Genomic DNA, 24092 nt, shown 5'->3' on the forward strand with positions numbered 1-24092 from the left:
ACCCCTGTTATGGGAGTGTTCTGTGGATACAACGTACTGCTGCTAGAGGCCGCAAATCCCTCTGTATTAGGCCTCTTTCACATTTCCGTCTTTCAGCTCCCGTCACAATCCATCAATTTTTGAGAATGCAGGATCCAGCAAAAAAAATTTGCAGGATCCTGCATTTTCTCATAGACTTGAATTGGCGACGGATTGTGACTAATGGCCATCCGTTTCATCCGTCATGCACTGGATCCTGCGTAAAAAAAGAGCGGTCCGTCGGGCAGAGAAAAAGTTCAGAGGAACCTTTTTTCTGCACGATGGAAAATTGGTCAGCGATCGCTGTCGCTGCCTGTGAAAAACAGGAATCCAGCGACAGGTCCCGTCTTTTAAAACTGAGCATGCGTGGAGGAATTTCCCGTCAGGGAAATTCTCGCTCGCTCTCTCTTTTTACTATAGATTCTGCCTATGCAGCATCAATAGTAGCAAGATATAATGTTAAAAATAATTAAAAAATAATCACAATATTCTCACCTACCGGCGTTCCCACACAGCGTCACCGATGCTCCTGGCAGCTAGTGTTCCTAGTAATACATTGCGAAATCTCGCGAGAAGTCGCAATGTATTACTAGGAACGCTAGCTACCGGAAGCATCGCTGAGTGGGAACGCCGGTAGATGAGAGAACTGCAAATTTTTTTATTTTTTTTTTTAACCTGGATTGTGTTGTGTATGCGTTTTCACAGCGGAGAACCGCTGCGTAGACGCATACACAACAGGTGCACATAGCCTCGAGGGTCCATCAGAAAGACTGGCCCAGCGCACACGTTTTCCACAATCTGCACAGGATCCGTCATTTCAACGTCTTGACGGATCCTGTGCAGATTTGGAAGACGGAAGTGTGAAACAAGCCTTACATAACAACTTAAAAAGACAGATCAGATGTTACTTTTTACCAATTTGGCAAAAAAAAAATTCACTGCGTTCAAAATAAATTTCAGAGCTGTAATCGGTGCAAATAATCTGATTGAATCTGGCTGCAACCTAGAAGTAACCAACTTTCTGGATCCCAGATCTTGTGTAGGTAAATGATCTTACACACTGACCAAGAAATTAAGACTTATTGCCGGGAGAAGGAAGGCACAAGCGCTTTAAAAACTCCATGGATGAATCATCCGAATCGTTATTTGTATAGAGATTAATAGTAATGTCTCACAAGGAGGCTACATTAGAATGTTGAAAAATGAAAATTGGATTTTTTTTTTTTCTTTTTTAGAAACGGATGCAAAATTAATGTCAAATAAGATGAAAAGTTTAAAAGTTTTTTCCGGATGAAAAATGAAAATTGGATTGTTTAATTATTTTTAATCCGGAAAAAACTTTTAAACTTTTCATCTTATTTGACATTAATTTTGCATCGGTTTCTAAAAAAAAAAAAAAAAAAATATCCTATTGCGATTTATCTGTAAAAATGTGGGTGTTTATAACTGACCCATGTCACTGTGATATCTCATTGATAACTTTTATAGCGAGGTCCTATTGTGAATTGCTATACAAATACTACTTGGGACCAGTTTTAATACTGTGTGCAGCACAAATTGGTACTGTGACAATGTCAAGTAATGCTTTCTTAACTGTGGGCAAACTGCATTAAATGGGGTGTTTGTGCCAACCACCTACTGGTTATTCTAATAAAGAACTGTAAGATTATGTGCCCACTTTGAGTAAAATTTCTGCAGCTCCTTAGAGGAAAAATGCAGCTGAAATAAGGTGCGTTTTTGTCTGATTTGAGTGAAGTCAATGTTGAAAAACAAAGAATTGGCAAGCCACAGATTTTCTGCAACTGAAATACTAAACATGTGCGTGACACTTCAGGTATCTCATTCACATTGCCATCAGGATTGCTTCAGGTTTATCTAGAAAATCTGCAAGGAAAAAAACGCACCAAATCTGCAATGTGTGCACACAGCCTTGAAATCCCAGCACCATCTTTCCCTACATGTTTATGTGGGTGAACAAAGTGTGGACCCACAACATCGAAAACCACAGTTTTGCCACTGTGTATAGACATGAACATCTGCAAGGAGTGTGTACATTCCCCCATGTTTGTGGGTTTCCTCCCACATTCCAAAGACATACTGATGGGGAATTTAGATTGTGAGCCCCATCGGGGACAGTGATGTCTATAAAGTGCTGTAGAATTAATGGTGCTTTACAGCTTGGTAAAATAAATAAAATATAGGCAGTCTGCCTGTTTTCAGTGTAGGATCCGGTGATACTAAAAACAACCATGTTAAACATCTCATGTCTACACACATGGAGTTAGACTAAGCAGGAATGAGCTCTGGGGACTTTTGAAGCCGTCACGTGATTTTTGTACAGTTTCCACCCAGAAAAGGTATTGTATGTAATCCTTTCATTTAACCAGATATATCCTGTACTTGTCTGGATCAGCTATAACATTAATGGTGTGGTGTGAAAATAACTTGCACAGCATGTTTTTGTTTTGTTCTTTTTTTGTTTACTAAGGAATACTGAGCTCATATGGAAGTCTAATTGTAGATTTCTAGTAATGCAGGACAGAAAGGCTTGTGGCTTATTCTAAGGATATGTCGCGTGTTTTAGTCCCAAAAAATCCCTGTTCTTTCCACTATCTGATTTGTCATCTGTTTTTTTAATGAATCTAACTAGTGATGAGCGAGTGTACTCGTTGCTCGGGTTTTCCTGAGCACGCTCGGGTGGTCTCAAAGTATTTGTTCGTGTTCGGAGATTAAGTTTTTATTGCCGTAGTTGAATGATTTACAGCTATTAGCCAGGCTGAGTACATGTGGGGATTCCCTAGCAACCAGGCAACCCCCATATGTACTCAGCCTGGCTAGTAGCTGTAAATCATTCAACTGCGGCGATGAAAACTTAATCTCCGAACATGAACAAATACTCGGAGACCACCCGAGCGTGCTCGGGAAAACCTGAGCAACGAGTACGCTCGCTCATCACTAAATCTCACCTATTACTACTTTAAAAGCGTATGTTAACCTTTAGATTCTTATGGCCTAAACAATTATATAAAGGGTTGGGCAGCACTGGAAGTCATATATAGTTAGTCTGGACTGTTAGCCCTCAGCCATAGTTCTTCAGGTTTCCATTAGAAACAGTCACTTCTGCATGTTGGGACAGATTCCACCTAAATGCCGCATTGTGGATTCTGTCACACTAGATTAGATTATACAGTGACCGATTATACAGTAGATGGTTCTGGAACAATTAGTTTGGCCATAAACTCCTCTGTAATGTTTACCAACTAGCAAAATTGGTGGCGCTAGAGTAGAATGCATGTAAACTAGTCAAAAATCAGTATCTAAAATGACTCTTTATGGTGAACATATGCTTTATAGAGATAGTAGGAAGAAGTTCACCTATCGACAGGATTGGTATTAACTTTGGGTCAATGGGGGTCGTCTGACCACTGGGATTTCCACTGAACACCAGAACGAGGCACTAATCCCTATTGAAATGGATCAGCAATGCACATTCTCAACCTCCCTTTCATTGGCAGCCACAAGGAATGTGAGTACAGCTCCCTGGTTGCATAGAGAATGAATGGAAAGGTGGCTAAACTTGGGGACTTCTATTCCATTCTAGAAGGAATTGACGTGCCATATTTTGAATTGGTGGAGACAGGTTGAACTTGGACTCAAGTCGTGTTTTGTTTTTTTTCTTTTCTCCAACATATGTAATTATGAACATGGGTCAGACCCTCACTGACCCTGAACTTGGTGATGACTTGTTCCTACTAGAATACCTCTTTAATGTAACTCTAACTGTACTTACTAACTTGAAAATCAATATAACATGACTTATCCTTGTTGGTTGTACATGATCCATATAACATGACTTATCCTTGTTGGTTGTACGCGATCCATAAAGTGTTTAGTTTCTTGTGTAACTGCATATGTTATACATACCCTCTCATTGCATGGAGATATAATTTTCAATAGGAGTAAATATTCCGATATAAAGGACATGTGATTTATGTACAGTTTGGTAAATGTGGCTTCATAGATATGGCTCCATAGATATTAGTTTTTAAAAAATCCTGAGAATCACAGGCATTTAGTTTTTATATAAAGTACATAAGCTTAATCCACTTGGTCCTCATTACCCTAGCATGGAAACGATGGATCTCCGTAGACAAGGTTCCTGATTGGTTAAAAATAGGCTTTGTAGCTGTGCCTTCCAAAATTGTAGATATATTGGTTATTCACAGTTAATGAGGCTGCCCTTAGGGTGCTCGTAGGGTGTTTAGTAATTTTATTTAAATTCAGTATATCCATGTAGATGAATTGGGGTGTTGTGTGGTGTTTTTTTTTTTTTCTTTATAATGCATGTAAATAGTGTGTGTATATATAGTTCTCTAATATATTTGGTTTGTCTTTAATAGTATTGTCGTGATTTGGATTGCTCAATACATAATTTTCATACTTGTAACTTTTTTTTTTTTTGTTTTTTTTTCCCCACACAGAAAAAGTGGCACATGCAAAAGAAGAGAATTTAAGTATGCATCAGATGTTGGACCAAACACTTCAGGAGCTGAACAACATGTAAAACGGTCTGCTGGCATTTACCTGTGACATCTGGTTTTCTGAAGACACTGCTTGACGAGTCCCTATAATTGCAGTTTTTGAAAGAAAAACAGCAGGGCTGGGATTGGAATGGATTTGTGTTCTTTTTTTTTTTTTTTTTTTTCCCCCTCCTTCCCTTTTTACAAATGACTAAAGAATAAATGGTGTCTTTATGTCAACAGATTTAAACTGGGAAGGGCTAGATTAAAATGCAGTTAGCCATTGTGCCAAGTATGGGTGGCCTGTTCATGGCCAAAATTTTTCCAAAACGTCTTTTTAACGGTTTGTATGGGTATCTGCCTGCCTGCTCATTTTTATTAAAATTCGGTTAGTCATAATATTTTTGTCTTACAAAATCCTCACCTATTTCAATATCTGGTTAAAATTCCTGTACCTCTAGAATGTATAGTTATGCCAGGAGACTGGAGTAAAGGGAGATCCATCATGGGACATTGACTATTGTTTACACTAGAAAGTATAAGGAGCAAGTGAGATCTCATAGTCTATCTAAAACTTTGGGCCAGTTCATGAAATATTTGTTTTTCCAACTGTTACTTTATGAGGACCTATATGGTGATGAGGACAAAGCCAAAGCTAGATCTTGATTTATATGAAATATGTATATTCACATAAAAAAAGAGGGCAGTATGGAGCAAACCCAATATTTGCTATATAAAGGGTTATTGGAATTTACATTCTGTTGTAATGTACAATGATTGTTTAGACTTTAGATTATTTAAGCTGTTTCTAATTTAAAATCTGAAATTTCAGAATGGTTTAGTGGAGACTTATCATCTTCCAGTTAATAACAACCTAAGAATAGTCTGACATCGGTCCTGGGAATTTTTATATGGTCTGACTGCATTCCTCCTCCCCTGTAGGGTACTTTTTTAACTGAATGCAGATGTTCTACCTAGTCCACAAAAATGTAAAATTGGGAACGATTAACAATGCGGACATAATCTTTGCAATGCCTCACTTCTATTTTGTTTTATTTTTACACAAGTTTTAGATATGAACCAAAACTGTAAAACCTTGTAATATGAAATAAAAAGCACACTTGAAATTTTCTATATTTTTGTGTCTTAATAAGCTTTGCTGTCTGTGAACCTAGTAGCAACAGACATGATCCAATCAATTTATTTTTTATAGCTATAACTTTTTATTCCCCTAGCATGTTATTATAGAAGAGGAGGTGAATATTTGGGGTTTAGTCCCAAGTGCAATGAATGAGCCAGCAATGCATGTCATGTCTATTCCCATTAGAGTGAAGGCTATATACAGTAGTGTTCACAATAGCAGTCCAATATGACTAACCAGATTAATCAGTTTTGGTATAAATTATATTGCCACATGTCAAACAATTTACCAGTTGGTGCAGTAGATTCTAAGAAAATCAACACTCGGCATTCATGATCTGCATATTTGAGTCTGTGTATTAGAATAATTAATTGAAAGGGGGTGTTCAAAATAGCAGTGGGGAGATCAATTGGTGAGGTCAATCATTCTGTGAAGAAACAGGTGTGAATCATGTGGCCCTTATTTAAGGGTGAAGCCAGGACATGTTGTACATGCATTTCTCCTTTAAAAGCCTGAGAAATATGGGTTGTTAGAGACATTAAGAACCGCGTACTTTGATTAAAAATTTGATTGGAGAGGCTAAAACTTCTAAAGTGGTGCAGTCAATGATTGGCTGTAAAGCTAAAATGATCTCTAATGCTTTAAAATGGAAAGCCAAACCAGAGAGCTGTGAAAGATCCTCCTTCAACAGTCTTAAGTTTTCTAAGGTGATCCTTCATGGTTAACTCAGTTATTTCCAAATTAATCTACAGGGCATTGCCGGCAACTGAAAAAGACCAGACAGACGTATGTCTCTCTATGGGGGATCGAGCAGATCTCTGGGCCCCCGTTTATTGTGTATCACTCTTCATAGTCATAGAAATTATACTTCAACCAATCAGCATAAGAACACGCTCAGTTCTTAACCTATAAGAATGCAGGAAAAACTTAACCCATAAAAATACAGAAAGACCGGAAACTACATATATGGTCGTGTCTTCTTGGCATAGAAAAACACATACTAACAGGTGCTTCAGAGTCTTGTGTAGCGATACACCCCCGAGTCCATTCCCTGGCTCGAGTCAGAACGCTCAAGGTCTTTATACCAATTATGAACCATAGCCTAGTTGAATAACAGGCTTGTGAACAACAAGATAGTTACTTCATGGCAGCTATAACCTTTTACCTAATTAAATAACAGAATTTATCTTTAAGCAACAAGAAAATGGAGTCAAAAGCACAAAATGGAGAATCTTTCTTAATTTGTCCCTTCACAAGACTACCATTCAAAAGTATGGAAGAATAACCAGAATGGCAAAGGATCATCCAATGATCAGCTCCAGGATGATCAAAGACAGTCTCAAGTTACCTGTGAGTACTGTGACAGTTAGAAGATGCCTGAAGAAGCAAGAAGCCCCGCAAAGCCTAAAGAGAAATGGAGAAACATTGTGGACTGATGAAAGTAAAATTTTGTTTTTTGGGTCCAAGAGCCCCAGACAGTTCACCAGACCAGCCATGGTACACTCTGAAGACAGTGAAGCATGGTGTTGCAAACATTGTGATATGGGCATGTTTCTCTTTCTATGGTGCCAGACCTCTTCACTGCATTCCAGGGATCATGGACCAGTTTGTATATATTTAAAATACTGGAAGAGGTCATGTTGCCTTAGTCTGGAGAGGATATGCCCTTGAAATGGGTGTTTCAACAAGACAACAAGCCTAAACACCCCAGTAAACGAGCAAAATCTTGGTTCCAGTCTAACATAATTGAGGTTATGGAATGGCCAATCCCTGGACCTTAATCCGATAGAACACTTGTAGAGTGACATTAAAAAAATTTTGTTTCTGACTGAATGCCATCAAATGTCAAATTGTGGGATGTAGTCCAAGCATCCTGGGCTGGAATAACAGGTGACAGCTGCCAGAAATTGGTTGACTATGCAACATAGATGTGAAGCAGTTCTAAAAAAATTGTGGATATACAACTAAATATTAGGTTAGTGATTCGCAGAAATACTAAATCCACAAAAAAGTACATATCTTCAGTTTGTAAAGACAAATGCAGATACTATTTTTTTTTTTTTTTGAACAGCCTAGTATTTTTTTTTCTGCAAAGTAGTTAAACTTGCATACATTTCTCCATGTTTTGAATTAGAAGTGTGCCCAATTCATGGACGTAAAAACTAGTAAATATTTTGTGATTAGCTAATGTTTTTGAACTCTACTGCATATGTATGTACACTGCTCAAAAAAATAAAGGGAACACTAAAATTCCACATCCTAGATGTCACTGAAATATTCCAGTTGTAAACCTTTATTCATTACATAGTGGAATGTGTTGAGAACAATAAAACCTAAAAATGGTCAACGTAAGTCACATCTAATATCCCACAGAGGTCTGGAGTTGGAATGATGCTCAAAATCAAAGTGGAAAATGAAGTTACAGGTTGATCCAACTTCAGTGGAAATGCCTCAAGACAAGGAAATGATGTTCAGTAGTGTGTGGCCTCCACGTGCCTGTACGATCTCCCTACAATACCTGGGCATGCTCCTGATGAGGGTGCGGATGGTCTCCTGAGGGATCTCCTCCCAGACCTGGGCTAAAGCATCTGCCAACTCCTGGACAGGCTATGGTGCAAGGTGACGTTGGTGGATGGTGCGAGACATGATGTCCCAGATGTGTTCAATCGGATTCAGATCTGGGGAACGGGCGGGCCAGTCCATAGCTTTAATGCCTTCATCTTGCAGGAACTGCTGACACACTCCAGCCACATGAGGTCTGGCATTGTCCTGCATTAGGAGGAACCCAGGGCCAACTGCACCAGCATATGGTCTCACAAGGGGTCTGAGGATCTCATCTCTGTACCTAATGGCAGTCAGGCTACCTCTGGCGAGCACATGGAGGGCTGTGCGGCCCTCCAAAGAAATGCCACCCCACACCACTATTGACCCACTGCCAAACCGGTCATGCTGAAGGGTGTTGCAGGCAGCAGATCGCTCTCCACGGCATCTCCAGACTGTCAAATGTGCTCAGTGTGAACCTGCTTTCATCTGTGAAGAGCACAGGGTGCTGGTGGCGAATTTGCCAATCCTGGTGTTCTGTGGCAAATGCCAAAGATCCTTCACGTGTTGGGCTGTGAGCACAATCCCCATCTGTGGACGTCAGGCACTCAGACCATCCTCATGGAGTCGTTTTCTAACCGTTTGTGCAGACACGTGCACATTTGTGGCCTGCTGGAGGTCATTTTGCAGGGCTCTGGCAGTGCTCCTCCTGTTCCTCCTTGCACAAAGGCTGAGGTAGCGGTACTGCTGCTGGGTTGTTGCCCTCTTACGGCCCCCTCCATGGCTCCTAGTGTACTGACCTGTCTCCTGGTAGTGCCTCCAGCCTCTGGACACTATGCTGACACACAGCAAACCTTCTTGCCACAGCTCGCATTGATGTGGCATCATAGATGAGCTGCACTACCTGAGCCACTTGTGTGGGTTGTAGAGTCCGTCTCATGCTACCACGAGTGTGAAAGCACAACCAACATTCAAAAGTGACCAAAACATCAGCCAGAAAGCATTGGTACTGAGATGTGGTCTGTGGTCCCACCTGCAGAACCACTCCTTTGAGTGTCTTGATAACTGCCAATAATTTACATCTGTTATCTATTCCATTTGCACAACAGCATGTGAAATTGTCACAGAAGTTTGATTTACTTGGAGTTATATTGCTTAAGGCTATGTGTACAAGTTGCAGATTTGGCTGCGGATCCGCAACGGATTGGCCTCTGCAGATTTGCAACAGTTTTCTATGTGGTTTACAGTACCACATAAACCTATGGAAAACCAAATTTGCAGTGCCCATGGTGCGGGAAATACCCCTCTGAAACTTTTTCGCAGCATTTCAATTCTTTGTGCGGATTCCGCAGCGTTTTACACCTGTGCCTGTAAAGGAATCCGCAGGTGGTAAAACGCAGGTGAAATCCGCACAAAAACGCTGGAAATCCGCAGTTAATCTGCAGGTAAAACGCAGTGCGGAAAAATCCACACACGAATCCGCAAAGTGTGCACATAGCCTAAGTGTTCCCTTTATTTTTTTGAGCAGTGTATAATATACATATCTCCAATTAATTTAATTTATGCCCAGGTTTCTCACTTCACGTAACCAACAGAAGGTAAAAAGGCAAGGGCGGGAATACGTTCACAAGCCACTGTGTATAAATAATATATGTTTTACACAGTGGCTTGCGAATAATATTTATATTACTTATACACAGTGGCTTGTGAAAGTAATCGCCCCCCCCCCCCCCCAGCTTTTTACCCATTCTTTTGCATTACAACCTTTTGTGTACATATTTTTGTAATGCATCAGCACTAAATAGTGTAAGTTGAAGTGAAATTAGAAAAATATATATTGGATCAAATAACTACAAATTGGCATGTGCATATGTATTCACCCCTCCTCCCCCTAAAATCAGTACTTTGTAAAGCCTCCTCTTGCATCTACAAGTCACTTTGGATAAGTCTGAGCTTTCCACATATTGCCACTGGGATTTTTGCCCATTCCTCAAAGCAAAACTGCTGCAGCTCCTTCAGGTTAGATGGTTTCCTCTGAACAGCAATCGTCAAGTATGACCACAGATTCTCAATTGGATTAAAGTTTGGGCTATGACTTGACAACTCCAAAACATTTACACGTTTCCTCTTAAACCACTCAAGTGTTTCTTTATCAGTTTGTTTAGGGTCATTGTTTTATTGGAAGATGAACCTCCATCCTAGTTTCAAATGACTGATAGACTGAAACAAGTCTTGATCAAGAATATCCCTGTATTTGGCACCATCCATCTTCCCTTCGACTCGGACCATTTTTCCTGGACCATTTTTCCTGTCCCTGTTGCCAAAAAAAAATCCTTACAGCATGATGCTACCACCATGTTTCACTGTGGGGATGTTGTTCTTGGGGTGATGAGATGCTTTGTTCGGCGTCGGACATGTTTACCTTGTTCAAAAAGTTTACTTTTGTACTCTCACCTCTATGAACTGTATGGCTTTTTGTGATTGGACAGAACTCCAGTCTCTGCTTGGGAACTTTGCAGCTACTTCAGTTACATTTGATCTGTGCTGCCTCTCTGATTAATGCCCTCCTTGCCCAGGCTGAGAGTTTGAGGGCTGCCCTCTTTTGGCAGGTTTGTTGTGGTACCATGTTCTATCCATTTGATTGACTTGATGGTGCCCTGGGGGATCATCGGATGTTGACATTTTTAGTTTTGTTTTTTTTTTAATAACCCAACCCTGACTTGGAAAAGTTGAGAAGTGCCTCAGTGTTTTCCAGGATGGTGAGGGTTGGCATCACTCCACTAGGGTTCCCATATCTGTGTTAAAATTCTGCCTTGCCTGCATACAATGTGTGACATGGAATTCTAAATTAACATACAGGACACTTCAGAATCTCAAGGCTCGTTCACTTGTTACTTTTTTTTTTAATTTAAAATGACATTCTTTCTGCAAGAAACACTTCCTACAAGGCTATAGGAAAACATGTTTTTTTTTTCTTCTTCTTCTTCTTCAGAATAACATTCTTTTTCATGACCAAGCATGTTCTAGGATCCATGACATGCAAACCATGCTAAATTCCGACCGAAAACTAACATTAGTTTGTACCAAGAGGATAAAAATCCTTGATTTAGCTGCAATGATTTTACCCTTCTAACATTTTGAAAAGACATGCTATAGAGGAACTAGTGGAGTAAAAACAAATGCAGGAAGTTAGTATTTTGGTCAGGGCAGTTTTGGTGGGATCTTGGGAACAGAAGCCAGATTGTAGGTCTTCAAAGAGTGAGTTAGATGGGAGGAAAGTTCAGCCATGGACATTCTGTTCAAGGAGTTTGGAGGCGAACGGGAGTAGCGGTATGGGGTGATAGCTGGATACAGAGGTTGGGTCAAAGGATGTTTTATTGAGGGGAAGCAGAAGGGATTGTACCAGAAGTTTAGGCTGACGAGATGGGTTAGGGGCCGAGACAGCGATATATCATAGTTTACTTGGTGCAGCAGTTATTACAGAATCTGTATTCTCTGCTGCAGATCTAGCAGAGCTCAGTTGATGAGCTGTGTATAATCCCATCCACACCACAGCTTTCTGTGTACATTGTATAGTGATAGCTGCTCATAAGTTCTGGGAGCATGGTTGGACCAGGATGCATATGGCCAGATGTCCTGTAGTGGTGATCTCCTGCTGATAAAATACTGATTTGTATTTAATCAGCAAAACGACATGCTAAAGGACATATAGCTGGAATCAGGGTCTCTATTCTTACATTATGTTGGATCTAGATTTCAAGGCCTAAAATCTGCAGAGTATTACAGAATCAGCAAAATGATTGCAATATTACCAAACCTCACCCATACCATGGACCCAACAGATTGATCAGTGGTGCAGATTATAATTTATGCTGCTCTTTTTTAACCACTTTGCAATGCAGCATCTGAAATCTGCATTTATTGACATTCATTCTGCATCTTTTAATGCAGGTTTTTTTTTATATTGTGCAATGCAATTTTTTTTTTTTACATACAGCATTGTAAATTCTCAGTTTTTACTGCATTTTTTTTCCCCATTGAGATCAAATTTGCTTAGCACAAACAAAAAATACATGAAGAACATGCATATTTTACATTAAAGTTTCCTTGCCATAGCCTCAGTTTTTCATGCAGAAACAAATGCAACCAAACCTGTATGTATGAACATTGCACAACATGGTGCTTAGTGACCAACTGAAGTGTCCAGGATCCCAGCTGTAGGAGTGGAGACTGACTGCCATGGACGACCAGACTAGGGCAGTGCTATTTTTTTTTTTTTTTTTATTGTCTGAGAAATCTGTCAAACGGCAGTAGGAGAGGATGCCAGCCTGCGACACGTATCACTCACACATCAGGCTGCAACTAGAAGGCCAGATTCAGACTTGCATCCATAATATGGGTGCTCAAATTGGCCTACAACTGTAAATTGTATCCAAAAGATAGGTCATCAATATCAGGCAGGGTTGTCAACTTGACGTTATATTTTCTTTGGACAGCTTATCAAAAAATCACAGACAGACAATATTTTTTGCTGACACATTGGAAAACCATAATAAATCATTACTCAGCCCATAATTCTGATATGAAGGCATCAGCTGTATTCACTGTAAAGTGGTGATGATTACAGTAGTAAAAAAATCTGTATATTTCTTTACTGACAGGCCAAAAAAGTGCCCTATCTTTACAGACTGTCCACGGTCTGCAGCTCCTGTGGTGGGCGGATGTTCACAGTGTTTGGAGCATGCACCCTGCCAATTGGCCTTTCTTGGCCGCTGAAGCACAGCTTCCATTCATTTCAGTAGGAGCTGATCTGCAGCACCTGAGAATAGTAAGTATACAAAAGTAACCTTACCTTTTAGCGCTTACTGAAACATACCTCCCAACTTTTGAAGACGGGAAAGAGGGACAAAGTTTGCGGCGCAGCAAATTTTAGGCCACGCCTCTGACCACACCCATTCATAATTAGTCACACCCATATCCACATCCCAACCACACCCACTTAGCACTGCTGATCACACTTTCATATACAATAATTCTAAACAAAAAAATATGGCCACACAGTGCTCCATACTGTATAATGGCCACACATGATGCTCCATACTGTATAATGACCGCACATGATGCTCCATACTGTATAATGACCGCACATGATGCTCCATACTGTATGACTGCACATGATGCTCCATACTGTATATTGGCTGCACATGATGCTCCATACTGTATAATGGCCACACATGATACTCCATACTGTATAATGACTGCACATGATTCTCCATACTGTATAATGACCGCACATGATGCTCCATACTGTATAATGGGCACACATGACGCTCCATACTGCATAATGACCGCACATGATGCTCCATACTGTATAATGGCAGCACATGATGCTCCATACTGTATATTGGCTGCACATGATGCTCCATACTGTATAATGGCAGCACATGATGCTCCATACTGTATAATGACTGCACATGATGCTCCATACTGTATATTGGCTGCACATGATGCTCCATACTGTATAATGGCCACAGTGCTCCATACTGTATAATGACCACACATGATGCTCCATACTGTATAATGACCACACATGATGCTCCATACTGTATAATGACCGCACATGATGCTCCATACTGTATAATGACTGCACATGATGCTCCATACTGTATATTGGCTGCACAGGATGCTCCATACTGTAAAATGGCCGCACAGTGTTCCATACTGTATAATGACCACACATGATGCTCCATACTATATAATGACCACACATGATACTCCATACTGTATAATGACCACACATGATGCTCCATACTGTATAATGACCGCACATGATGCTCCATACTGTATAATGGCCCCACATGATGCTCCATACTGTATAATGGCCGCACATGATACTTTGTACCATATAATGGTCACACATAGCTACTCCTACATACGCGGCTGCGCTCCGTACACACGCGCTCCGCTCCATACACCTCGTACACACGCGTCTCCGCTCCGTACACCTCGTACACATTCAGCTCCACTCCATACACCTCGTACACATTCAGCTCCGCTCCATACACTTCGTACACACACGGCTCTGCTCCATACACCTCGTACACATTCAGCTCCGCTCCATACACATGGCTCCGCTCCATACACCTCATACACACACGGCTCCGCTCCATACACCTCATACACACACAGCTCCGCTCCATACACCTCATACACACACGGCTCCGCTCCATACACCTCATACACACACGGCTCCGCTCCATACACCTCATACACACACGGCTCCGCTCCATACACCTCGCACACACGGCTCCGCTCCATACACCTCGCACACACACGGCTCCGCTCCATACACCTCGCACACACTCAGCTCCGCTCCATACACATGGCTCCGCTCCATACACCTCATACACACACGGCTCCGCTCCATACACCTCATACACACACAGCTCCGCTCCATACACCTCATACACACACGGCTCCGCTCCATACACCTCATACACACACGGCTCCGCTCCATACACCTCATACACACACGGCTCCGCTCCATACACCTCGCACACACGGCTCCGCTCCATACACCTCGCACACACACGGCTCCGCTCCATACACCTCGCACACACACGGCTCCGCTCCACACACCTCGCACACACACGGCTCCGCTCCACACACCTCGCACACACACGGCTCCGCTCCACACACCTCGCACACACACGGCTCCGCTCCATACACCTCGCACACACACGGCTCCGCTCCATACACCTCGTACACACACGGCTCCGCTCCATACACCTCGTACACACACGGCTCTGCTCCATACACCTCGTACACACACGGCTCCGCTCCATACACCTCGTACACACACGGCTCCGCTCCATACACCTCGTACACACACTGCTCCGCTCCATACACCTCGTACACACACTGCTCCGCTCCATACACCTCGTACATACATTGCTCCGCTCCATACACCTCGTACACACATTGCTCCGCTCCATACACCTCATACACACATTGCTCCGCTCCATACACCTCATACACACTGCTCCGCTCCATACACCTCATACACACACGGCTCCGCTCCATACACCTCATACACACACGGCTCCGCTCCATACACCTCGTACACACACGGCTCCGCTCCATACACCTCGTACACACACGGCTTCGCTCCATACACCTCGCACACACACGGCTCCGCTCCATACACCTCACACACACACGGCTCTGCTACATCCACACTGTACACCTCCTGACCCCACACAAGGCATTACTTACCTCATCCAGCAACCAGCACAGCCGAGTCCTGCAACCCACGGAGGTCCCGATCATGTGACCCCTGACTCCTCCCCTCCTGTGACCTCATCACAGGTCCTGTGCGCAGAAAGCAGGCAGCCATATGGAAGGGTAAGGGCCCGGGGCATGGCTTAACACAAGGGGGCTTGTCGGCTGCTTCTCACTCCTGCTGTCTGCGGGATCAGAGCGTCCCGTGCGGGAGAGTGGGGCAAAGGCTCAAAACCGGGACAGTCCCGCACAATGAGGGACGGTTGGGAGCTATGCTGAAACCTGGATCCAGCAGTCAGACACCACCGCTGCTGCTCTCTCATATTGAGGCCTACATTTCTCTCATACCCCGAGATCTGAAAACAGGCCAGGTGGTGGTGTTGGTCTGCTCCTGTCACCCAAATGTACCTTCCAGGTTATCCCCCCAAGTTCCCTCACTTATCTTCCTTTCTTTTGAGGTCCTCGCTGTCAGATTCTACAGCCCATTCTCCCTTCAAGTGGCAGATGTGTATTGTCTACTGGGCCCCTCATGTCCGTTCCCAGATCACTTTGTCACCTGGCTTCCACATTTTCTATCCTGTGACATCCCCACCCTAATCATGAGAGACTTTAACATTCCCATTGGTGATCCCTTCTCCCCATCTTCCACTTCTCTTTCATCTCATAACCTCCTTGTTCTGCCTTTCACAGCTTACCGTATTTTTCGGACAATAAGACGCACTTTTTTCCTCCAAAAATGTGGAGGAAAATGGGGGGTGCGTCTTATAGGCCGGATGTATGGGCTCTGGCTGTGGTGGGGAGGTGGGGGAGGAGTTTCGATAGAGCATCGGGTCACAGGAGACTGTAGCCGGCGGCTCCGGCAAAGGCTACTTTCACACTTCAGTCTTTTTGCCCTCTGTCGCAATCTGTCGTTATGGGCAAAAAACAGATCCTGCAAATGTGCTTGCAGGATGCTTTTTTTTTGCCCATAGACTTGAATAAGCGACGGATGGGCACATGTCGCATACGTCGTGCGACGGATGCGTCGTGTTTTGGCGGACGCGACGCGCAAAAAAATGTTCAATGTAACGTTTTTTTGCGCGACGTGTCACCATTTCCAACCGTGCATGCGCGGCCCGAACTCCCCGCTCATCACACTGGGCAGCGGATGTGTTGTAAAACTGCATCTGCTGCCCACGTTGTGCTAAATTTAGCACAACATCCGTCGTACATCGGGCCGATGGTTTGCGACGGCCCCGTACCGACGGAAGTATGAAAGTAGCCTAACTCCTGTGCCGCTGCTAAAGAGAAATAAATATGCACTGCATTCCACGCCCATGGGTATGGAGGGCAATTCATATTAATTTTTCTGGTATAATTGGCCCCATCCTGTTCCTGGAATGTTGATCCCATCCTTTTTCTTTTATAATTGGCCCCATCAGGAAAGATTAAAAAAAAAATTACACTCACCTACACGGTGCTCCCTCGCAGCGTCCTGCTCCGGTGCCAGCAGCTGCTTAATGCTTGTAAGCAGCGCATGGCAGGGATGTCATGCGCTGCTCACAAGCAGAGCACAGCTGCTAGAATACTCACCGGGAATGTTCATCCCAGACAGGGGTAAATATCCATTCCTCTTCAGTAGCGCACACTGTCAGTCGGAGCCTTCCTGCTGCTGCCGGCGGTCACGTGTGCCGATACTTAAGAGAAATGAGTATTCATTTCTCAAGTATCAGCACACATGACCACCGGCAGCAGCAGAAAGCAGGCGGCTGACAGTGCGCAACTGAAGAGGAATGGATACTCACCGCTCTCTACGATGAACAGTCCCAGAGAGTATTCTGGCAGCTGTGCTAGCTCTGCTTGAGAGCAGCGCATGATGTCCCTGCCATGCACTGCTTACAAGCATTAAGCAGCCACTGGCACCAAAGCAGAACGCTATGCGGGAGCGCCGTGTGCACCTCCTACAAATAGAACAACTCGCCACAGACAGATAACCCTGGCACACGCTGCAAACACGTTTCCTACAGTGGTGTTCCAGGTGTACCAAATGTCTGTGGAGAAAATCCAAAAGGCATTTATTTCAAAAAATAATTTGACCATATCCAACAGGAAATTTTCTCCCTTTACAATCTGGTTTCCGCTCATTACACTCTACTGATACTGCCCTCACTAAAGTATCTAATGGTTTACTAATGGCTAAATCTAAATGGTCTAAACGGCTAAATCTAATGGTCACTACCCCCTGCTGATTCTCTTGGATCTCTCTGTAGCATTCAACACTGTGGATCACCAGCTCCTCCTCATTTTGCTAATTTCTATCAGTAGTATAAGGCAGCCCCCACCATAGGCAGACTCTGTAGTATGTCAGCCCCCCATAGGCAGACTCTGTAGTATAAGGCAGACCCACCCCCCATAGGCAGACTCTGTAGTATACTACAGCCCCCCATAGGCAGACTGTAGTTTAAGGCAGACCCAACCCTCCCATAGGCAGACTCTAGTATAAGGCAGCCCCCCATAGGCAGACTCTGTAGTATAAGGCAGCCCCCCATACGCAGACTGTATAAGGCAGCCCCCATAGGCAGACTCTAGTATAAGGCAGACCCCCCATAGGCAGACTCTGTAGTATAAGGCAGACCCACATCCCATAGGAAGACTCTGTAGTATAAGGCAGCCCCCCATAGGCAGACTCTGTAGTATAAGGCAGACCCACATCCCATAGGAAGACTCTGTAGTATAAGGCAGCCCCCCATAGGCAGACTCTAGTATAAGGCAGCCCCCCATACGCAGACTGTATAAGGCAGCCCCCATAGGCAGACTCTAGTATAAGGCAGACCCCCATAGGCAGACTCTGTAGTATAAGGCAGACCCACATCCCATAGGAAGACTCTGTAGTATAAGGCAGCCCCCCATAGGCAGACTCTGTAGTATAAGGCAGACCCCCCATAGGCAGACTCTGTAGTATAAGGCAGACCCACATCCCATAGGCAGACTCTGTAGTATAAGGCAGCCCCCCATAGGCAGACTCTGTAGTATAAGGCAGACCCCCATAGGCAGACTCTATAGTATAAGGCAGACCACCCCATAGGCAGACTGTAGTATAAGGCACCCCCCATAGGCAGACTGTAGTATAAGGCAGACCCACGCCATAGGCAGACTCTGTAGTATAAGGCAGACCACCCCATAGGCAGACTCTGTAGTATAAGGCAGACCCACCCCCATAGGCAGACTCTGCAGTATAAGGCAGACCCCCCATAGGCAGATTCTGTAGTATAAGGCAGTACCAATAAAAATACTCACCTCTCTTCTTCCTGGCTCCTTCGCTGCTCCGAGCGCTCGCTCATCTCTGGACCGCGGGTGCCAGGTAGTGATGTCATCACACCCCCTGTCAGTGTCGGTGTCGTCAGACGCTAACAGGGATGATAGGAGAGGGAGCGTTACGCTCCTCTCATCAATGCGGTCAGCTGTATCGGCATGTAGCTGCTACAGCTGAACCTGCGATGACAGGCGGGGGCCCACTGCTGGCACCGGGCCCCCCCCCCCCGCCTGCTCAGGGACCACATATCGGCCGGGCGGCATTTCAGGGAGATCGATTCTCCCTGCTCTGCCGCAGAATGTAACTGTATCGGAGCGCTGTGCACACGCCGTTACAGTAGTGTAGCTCTGGGTGGGCCCCCTCAGAGCGCGGGGCCCAGGGCGATGGCCCCCTCTGCCCCCCTGGTAGCTATGCTACTGCATGGGGGTGTTGGATAGGTTCTTGACAGCCCCTTTAAAAAAGACCTGTCACTAGGTCAAAAGAAGCCAGATTTTGAGTTTATTTTATTACTTCTGTTCCTGAGAGTCTTGCAGTTTTTTCCTATTTTTATAATCTGCAATATACTTCCAGAGATATGGGCCTTTTCATTTAGCGCTAATTTTTATGGTCTTTACTAAGGGGGTGTGGCTTACAGGGTAATTATGCAGAGCAGGCAAATGACACGCCCCGATACCCAAGTAAGCCACACCCACTTAGTAAAGACCAAAAATAGCACTTAAAGGGGTTGTCCGGTTCAAATCGATAAGTCTGCAGTTACTCTGTGTGACTACAGACTTATGAATACGCCCAGTTCATGCACTGCGCGCTGCAGGTTTCTGAGCCAGGAACGGAGAGTATGTATGGAAGTGAGGCCGAGCCCACTGGCCGAGAATATGTATAAGGCCAGAGTCACACTACAGCGAGATACGGCCGAGTCTCGCAGGTTAAAAACAAGCTCTGGCACCAGCACTCCAGAGCGGAGCGTGCAGCTCCATGTATTGCTATGCGGCCGCACGCTCCGCTCTGGAGTGCCAGAGCTTGGTTTTAACCTGCGAGACTTGGCCGTATCTCGCTGTGTGTGATCCCGGCCTAACTCATACATACACTCCGGTCCTGGCTCAGAAACCAGCGAATCTCCGCATCACACAGTATGTGAACTGGGGGAAGTAAGGGTATGTGCACACGTCAATGGAACCTCTGCGGATTTTTCCGCACCTGTTTTTGTAAATCCGCCGGTAAACCGCACTGCGGAATTACCGCGATTTTTTTTGCGGATTTTGTGCCGATTCAACCTGCGGTTTTACACCTGCGGATTCCTATTATGGAGCAGGTGTAAACCGCTGCGCAATCTGCACAAAGAATTGACATGCTGTGGAATAAGCAACGCAGCGTTTCCGCGCGTTTTTTTCTGCAGCATGGGGACTGCGGATTTTGTTTTCCATAGGTTTACATGGTACTGTAAATGCATGGAAAGCTGCTGCGAATCCGCTGCGTGTGCACATACCCCAAACTCTGCAGTGACACAAAGTGACTGCAAACATATCGGATTAGAATTGACAACCCCTTTAAGAAAAAAAGGCCCTTACCTCAGGATTAGAAATGAGAGAACATCATCAGCTCCCTCCTTATTCGGCAAGCTATAGCGCTTCCCGAAAAGCTGCATCGGTAACCTGGATACCTGGAGCGCTCCGATAATCATCTGTTTGGCCCCGCAGCTGCATGCTGTGTCAGTCAGGCTGCCGTCACACTAGCAGTATGTGGTCAGTATTTTACATCAGTATTTGTAAGCCAAAACCAGGAGTGGAACAATTAGAGGAAAAGTATAATAGAAACACGTCACCACTTCTGCATTTATCACCCACTCCTGGTTTTGGCTTACAAATACTGATGTAAAATACTGACCAAATACTGATGTAAAATACTGACCAAATACTGATGAAAAATACTGACCAAATACTGATGTAAAATCCTGACCAAATCCTGCTAGTGTGAGGGCAGCCTCCTAGTACATGCATGGAGAGCCCGTGTATTAGGACACCTGATTGTCGGAGCGCTCCAGGTATCCGGGTTCCCTCTGCAGCTAGTCGGTAAGCGCTATAGCTTGCTGAATAAGGAGGGAGCCGACGATGTTCCCTCATGGCTACTCAGGAACAGTATAGCGGGTTAAGAAAAGACAAAAAGCGGAATTCTCTGGTGATCAGCAGATAGGTCTGGTTTTCAGCACTTTCACTGCGTTTTGTTCCGCAGAGCTAAAAAGAAACCAGAAAACAGTAATTGGTTTTTCTTCACTAGTCGTAAATACTTACATAAAACTGCGGCAAAACGCAATGTGTGAACACAGCCTAACGTGCTTTAGATGTCCACAGTGTTTACGACTGGTGAAGAAAAACCAATGACTCCTTTGTGTTTCTGGTTTCTTTTTAGCTCTGCACAGAGCTCGGTTCGAGCAGACACTGATCGGAATAATGTCACTGTCTACGTAACTAACCATTGTAAACTATATAGACTATGAATTCCAGGCTTTCTGCCTCTCACTATAGTGACAGTGCTCCCCCCGAATGCGCCTTTGGCTTAGTCCTGCGGTACTTTATTATAGTAGTGGTCTGTACCAAATCTCTGCAGGGGGGAATCTAAGGCCCAGCCCTCCTCGGTCTCTCCTGTTTTAGAGCCCGGTTTTGTGTGTAACATTTAGGACGAGGAGGTGCCGGGCGCCCGACTATGTTCTCCCGAATAACGCGACCCGCCCGCGGCCTTCCCCGGGTCTTGCTCGGTCTCGGTCTCGCTGTAGCAGCAGCTAAAGTTGCTGAAGGGCCCGTAGAGGAAGACGGGAAGAAACACAGGAAAGTCCGTGAGGCCTACAGCGCTGCAATAGTCCGGAGCAGGGAGCTGCTCAGCAGAGTGAAGGTAACGGCAGGACGAGCCGCACGGAGCAGTGTGTGGCGCCAACGTGCTCTGCAGCGCTGTATTCTGTGGGCCTGGCAGTGTTGGGTGCATATCTGACAGGTCACTGGAGTCTGTGGGGAGTCGGGACAGGACTATTGTAATGTAGGGGGCTTGTCCGGGAATATTCTTCCACTCAGTATAAAAAGGCGTGGAAAGACATAACTGCGAGGAGGGCGGCCCAGAAGCCACCATGTGGGCCCCTCTCTAATTATTAGGACCCCTGCATGTTACTCTCCAAACTGGTTGGTATGGAAAGTGTCTCTGGACAACCCCTTTAAGGCCGGGGTCACACTTGCGAGTGCAATGCGAGAAACTCGCGCATCAACACCCGGCATCGGGACCGGAGTGTGCGGCTGCATGTATTTCTATGTAGCTGAATGCTCCAATCCTTAGAGCCGCTGGCAGTGCCAGGTATTGATGCGCGAGTTTCTCGCATTGCACTCGCAAGTATGTCCCCGGCCTAAGTCACAGTCACACCTGTCCATATAATTTATCATCATCATCATCATCATGCACCTACAGGCTAAAGTAAGCCGCCTCCAATGGCTTTGGCAAAACCAGGGGAGAGCAGGATCAGGTAGTTGGCATTTCAACACCCTAGCCTTTTGTTTTCAGAAGTAAGACTCTGTTCTCTCTCTGTGCCTGCGCGTTCTCTCTCTGTGCCTGCGCTCTCTCTCTCTCCGTGCCTGCTCTCTCTCCGTGCCTGCTCTCTCTCTCCGTGCCTGCTCTCTCTCTCCGTGCCTGCTCTCTCTCTCCGTGCCTGCTCTCTCTCTCTCTCCGTGCCTGCGCTCTCTCTCTCTCCGTGCCTGCTCTCTCTCCGTGCCTGCTCTCTCTCCGTGCCTGCTCTCTCTCCGTGCCTGCGCTCTCTCTCTCTCCGTGCCTGCGCTCTCTCTCTCTCCGTGCCTGCGCTCTCTCTCTCTCCGTGCCTGCGCTCTCTCTCTCTCCGTGCCTGCGCTCTCTCTCTCTCCGTGCCTGCGCTCTCTCTCTCTCCGTGCCTGCGCTCTCTCTCTCCGTGCCTGCTCTCTCTCTGTGCCTGCTCTCTCTCCGTGCCTGCTCTCTCTCCGTGCCTGCTCTCTCTCCGTGCCTGCTCTCTCTCTCTCTCCGTGCCTGCTCTCTCTCTCTCTCCGTGCCTGCTCTCTCTCTCTCTCCGTGCCTGCTCTCTCTCTCTCTCCGTGCCTGCTCTCTCTCTCTCTCCGTGCCTGCTCTCTCTCTCTCTCCGTGCCTGCTCTCTCTCTCTCTCCGTGCCTGCTCTCTCTCTCTCCGTGCCTGCGCTCTCTCTCTCTCCGTGCCTGCGCTCTCTCTCTCTCCGTGCCTGCTCTCTCTCTCTCTCCGTGCCTGCTCTCTCTCTCTCTCCGTGCCTGCTCTCTCTCTCTCTCCGTGCCTGCTCTCTCTCTCTCTCCGTGCCTGCTCTCTCTCTCTCCGTGCCTGCGCTCTCTCTCTCTCCGTGCCTGCTCTCTCTCTCTCTCCGTGCCTGCTCTCTCTCTCTCTCTCCGTGCCTGCTCTCTCTCTCTCTCCGTGCCTGCTCTCTCTCTCTCTCTCCGTGCCTGCTCTCTCTCTCTCTCTCCGTGCCTGCTCTCTCTCTCTCTCTCCGTGCCTGCTCTCTCTCTCTCTCCGTGCCTGCGCTCTCTCTCTGTGCCTGCGCTCTCTCTCTGTGCCTGCGCTCTCTCTCTGTGCCTGCGCTCTCTCTCTCCGTGCCTGCGCTCTCTCTCTCCGTGCCTGCTCACTCTATCTGCGCCCTTAGCCTACAGTATGCAGCGTGCTCTTTTCCCGATGTATACTGTAATGTTCCCACAGGCCCCTACTCACTAGCTAGAGGGGGGCCACAGGTCTTCTTTCAGCCTTGTCTGGCCTGTACTCGCCTGCATACCATTAGTTTCTCTGTATAGGACAGTGCGCAGAAACTGGTGGGAAAATGGCAAAAGTTACAAAATATTCGCTCTACTCTGTCTTACTTAAAAATGTGCCTTTTTAAGGCGATTTACGTCAGAACTGTGGCGTAATTTGATAAATCTGTGTCATTGTGTTTAGAAGTACAAAAAAGGGGGAGAAGAAAGAGTTCTGCAAATTGCTAAGCGCATCTACATATAATACAAAAATATATTTTATTAAATGAAATCTTAGTACTACCGTATCTAAAACCAATGAAAAACAAACCATTGCCTATAACACCTGCATCAAATCAATAATATGTATCCCACCGATATTGAATACTATCAATAGACCCTTAAATGCTGGAAAAAATATCACAAACAAGTGCACAGTCAATAACCAGTATATAATCAATATATTATTATTTATTTATTTATATAGCACCATTGATTCCATGGTGCTGTACATGAGAAGGGGTTACATACAAATTACAGATATAACTTACAGT

At 45.2% G+C, this 24092-nt stretch overlaps 2 protein-coding genes across 10 annotated transcripts in view; both read left to right on the top strand.

Annotated features, from left to right (window-relative positions):
* The window catches only part of TPM1 (tropomyosin 1), a 56155-nt gene extending 50481 nt beyond the window's left edge, over window positions 1–5674 (top strand). For 6 of the 7 annotated variants that reach the window (XM_077264172.1, XM_077264178.1, XM_077264175.1 and 3 more), the window contains one exon: window positions 4500–5674. In XM_077264172.1, coding sequence (XP_077120287.1) covers window positions 4500–4582 — 83 coding nt within the window. In that variant the 3' untranslated portion in view covers window positions 4583–5674. The remainder of the gene's footprint in view (window positions 1–4499) is intronic. The other variant, XM_077264183.1, reaches the window with a different exon arrangement.
* A 15561-nt stretch (window positions 5675–21235) lies between these two features.
* Window positions 21236–24092, top strand: part of LACTB (lactamase beta) — a 115664-nt gene continuing 112807 nt past the window's right edge. For 2 of the 3 annotated variants that reach the window (XR_013215695.1, XM_077264187.1), the window contains exon 1: window positions 21236–21676. Coding sequence is in view for 1 of the 3 variants with exons in the window: in XM_077264187.1 (XP_077120302.1) it covers window positions 21491–21676 (186 nt within the window). In the remaining 2 variants the exon portion in view is untranslated. The remainder of the gene's footprint in view (window positions 21677–24092) is intronic. The other variant, XM_077264188.1, reaches the window with a different exon arrangement.

The sequence above is a fragment of the Ranitomeya variabilis genome, chromosome 5 (assembly GCF_051348905.1).
Source record: "Ranitomeya variabilis isolate aRanVar5 chromosome 5, aRanVar5.hap1, whole genome shotgun sequence".
NCBI classification, from domain to species: Eukaryota; Metazoa; Chordata; class Amphibia; order Anura; family Dendrobatidae; genus Ranitomeya; species Ranitomeya variabilis.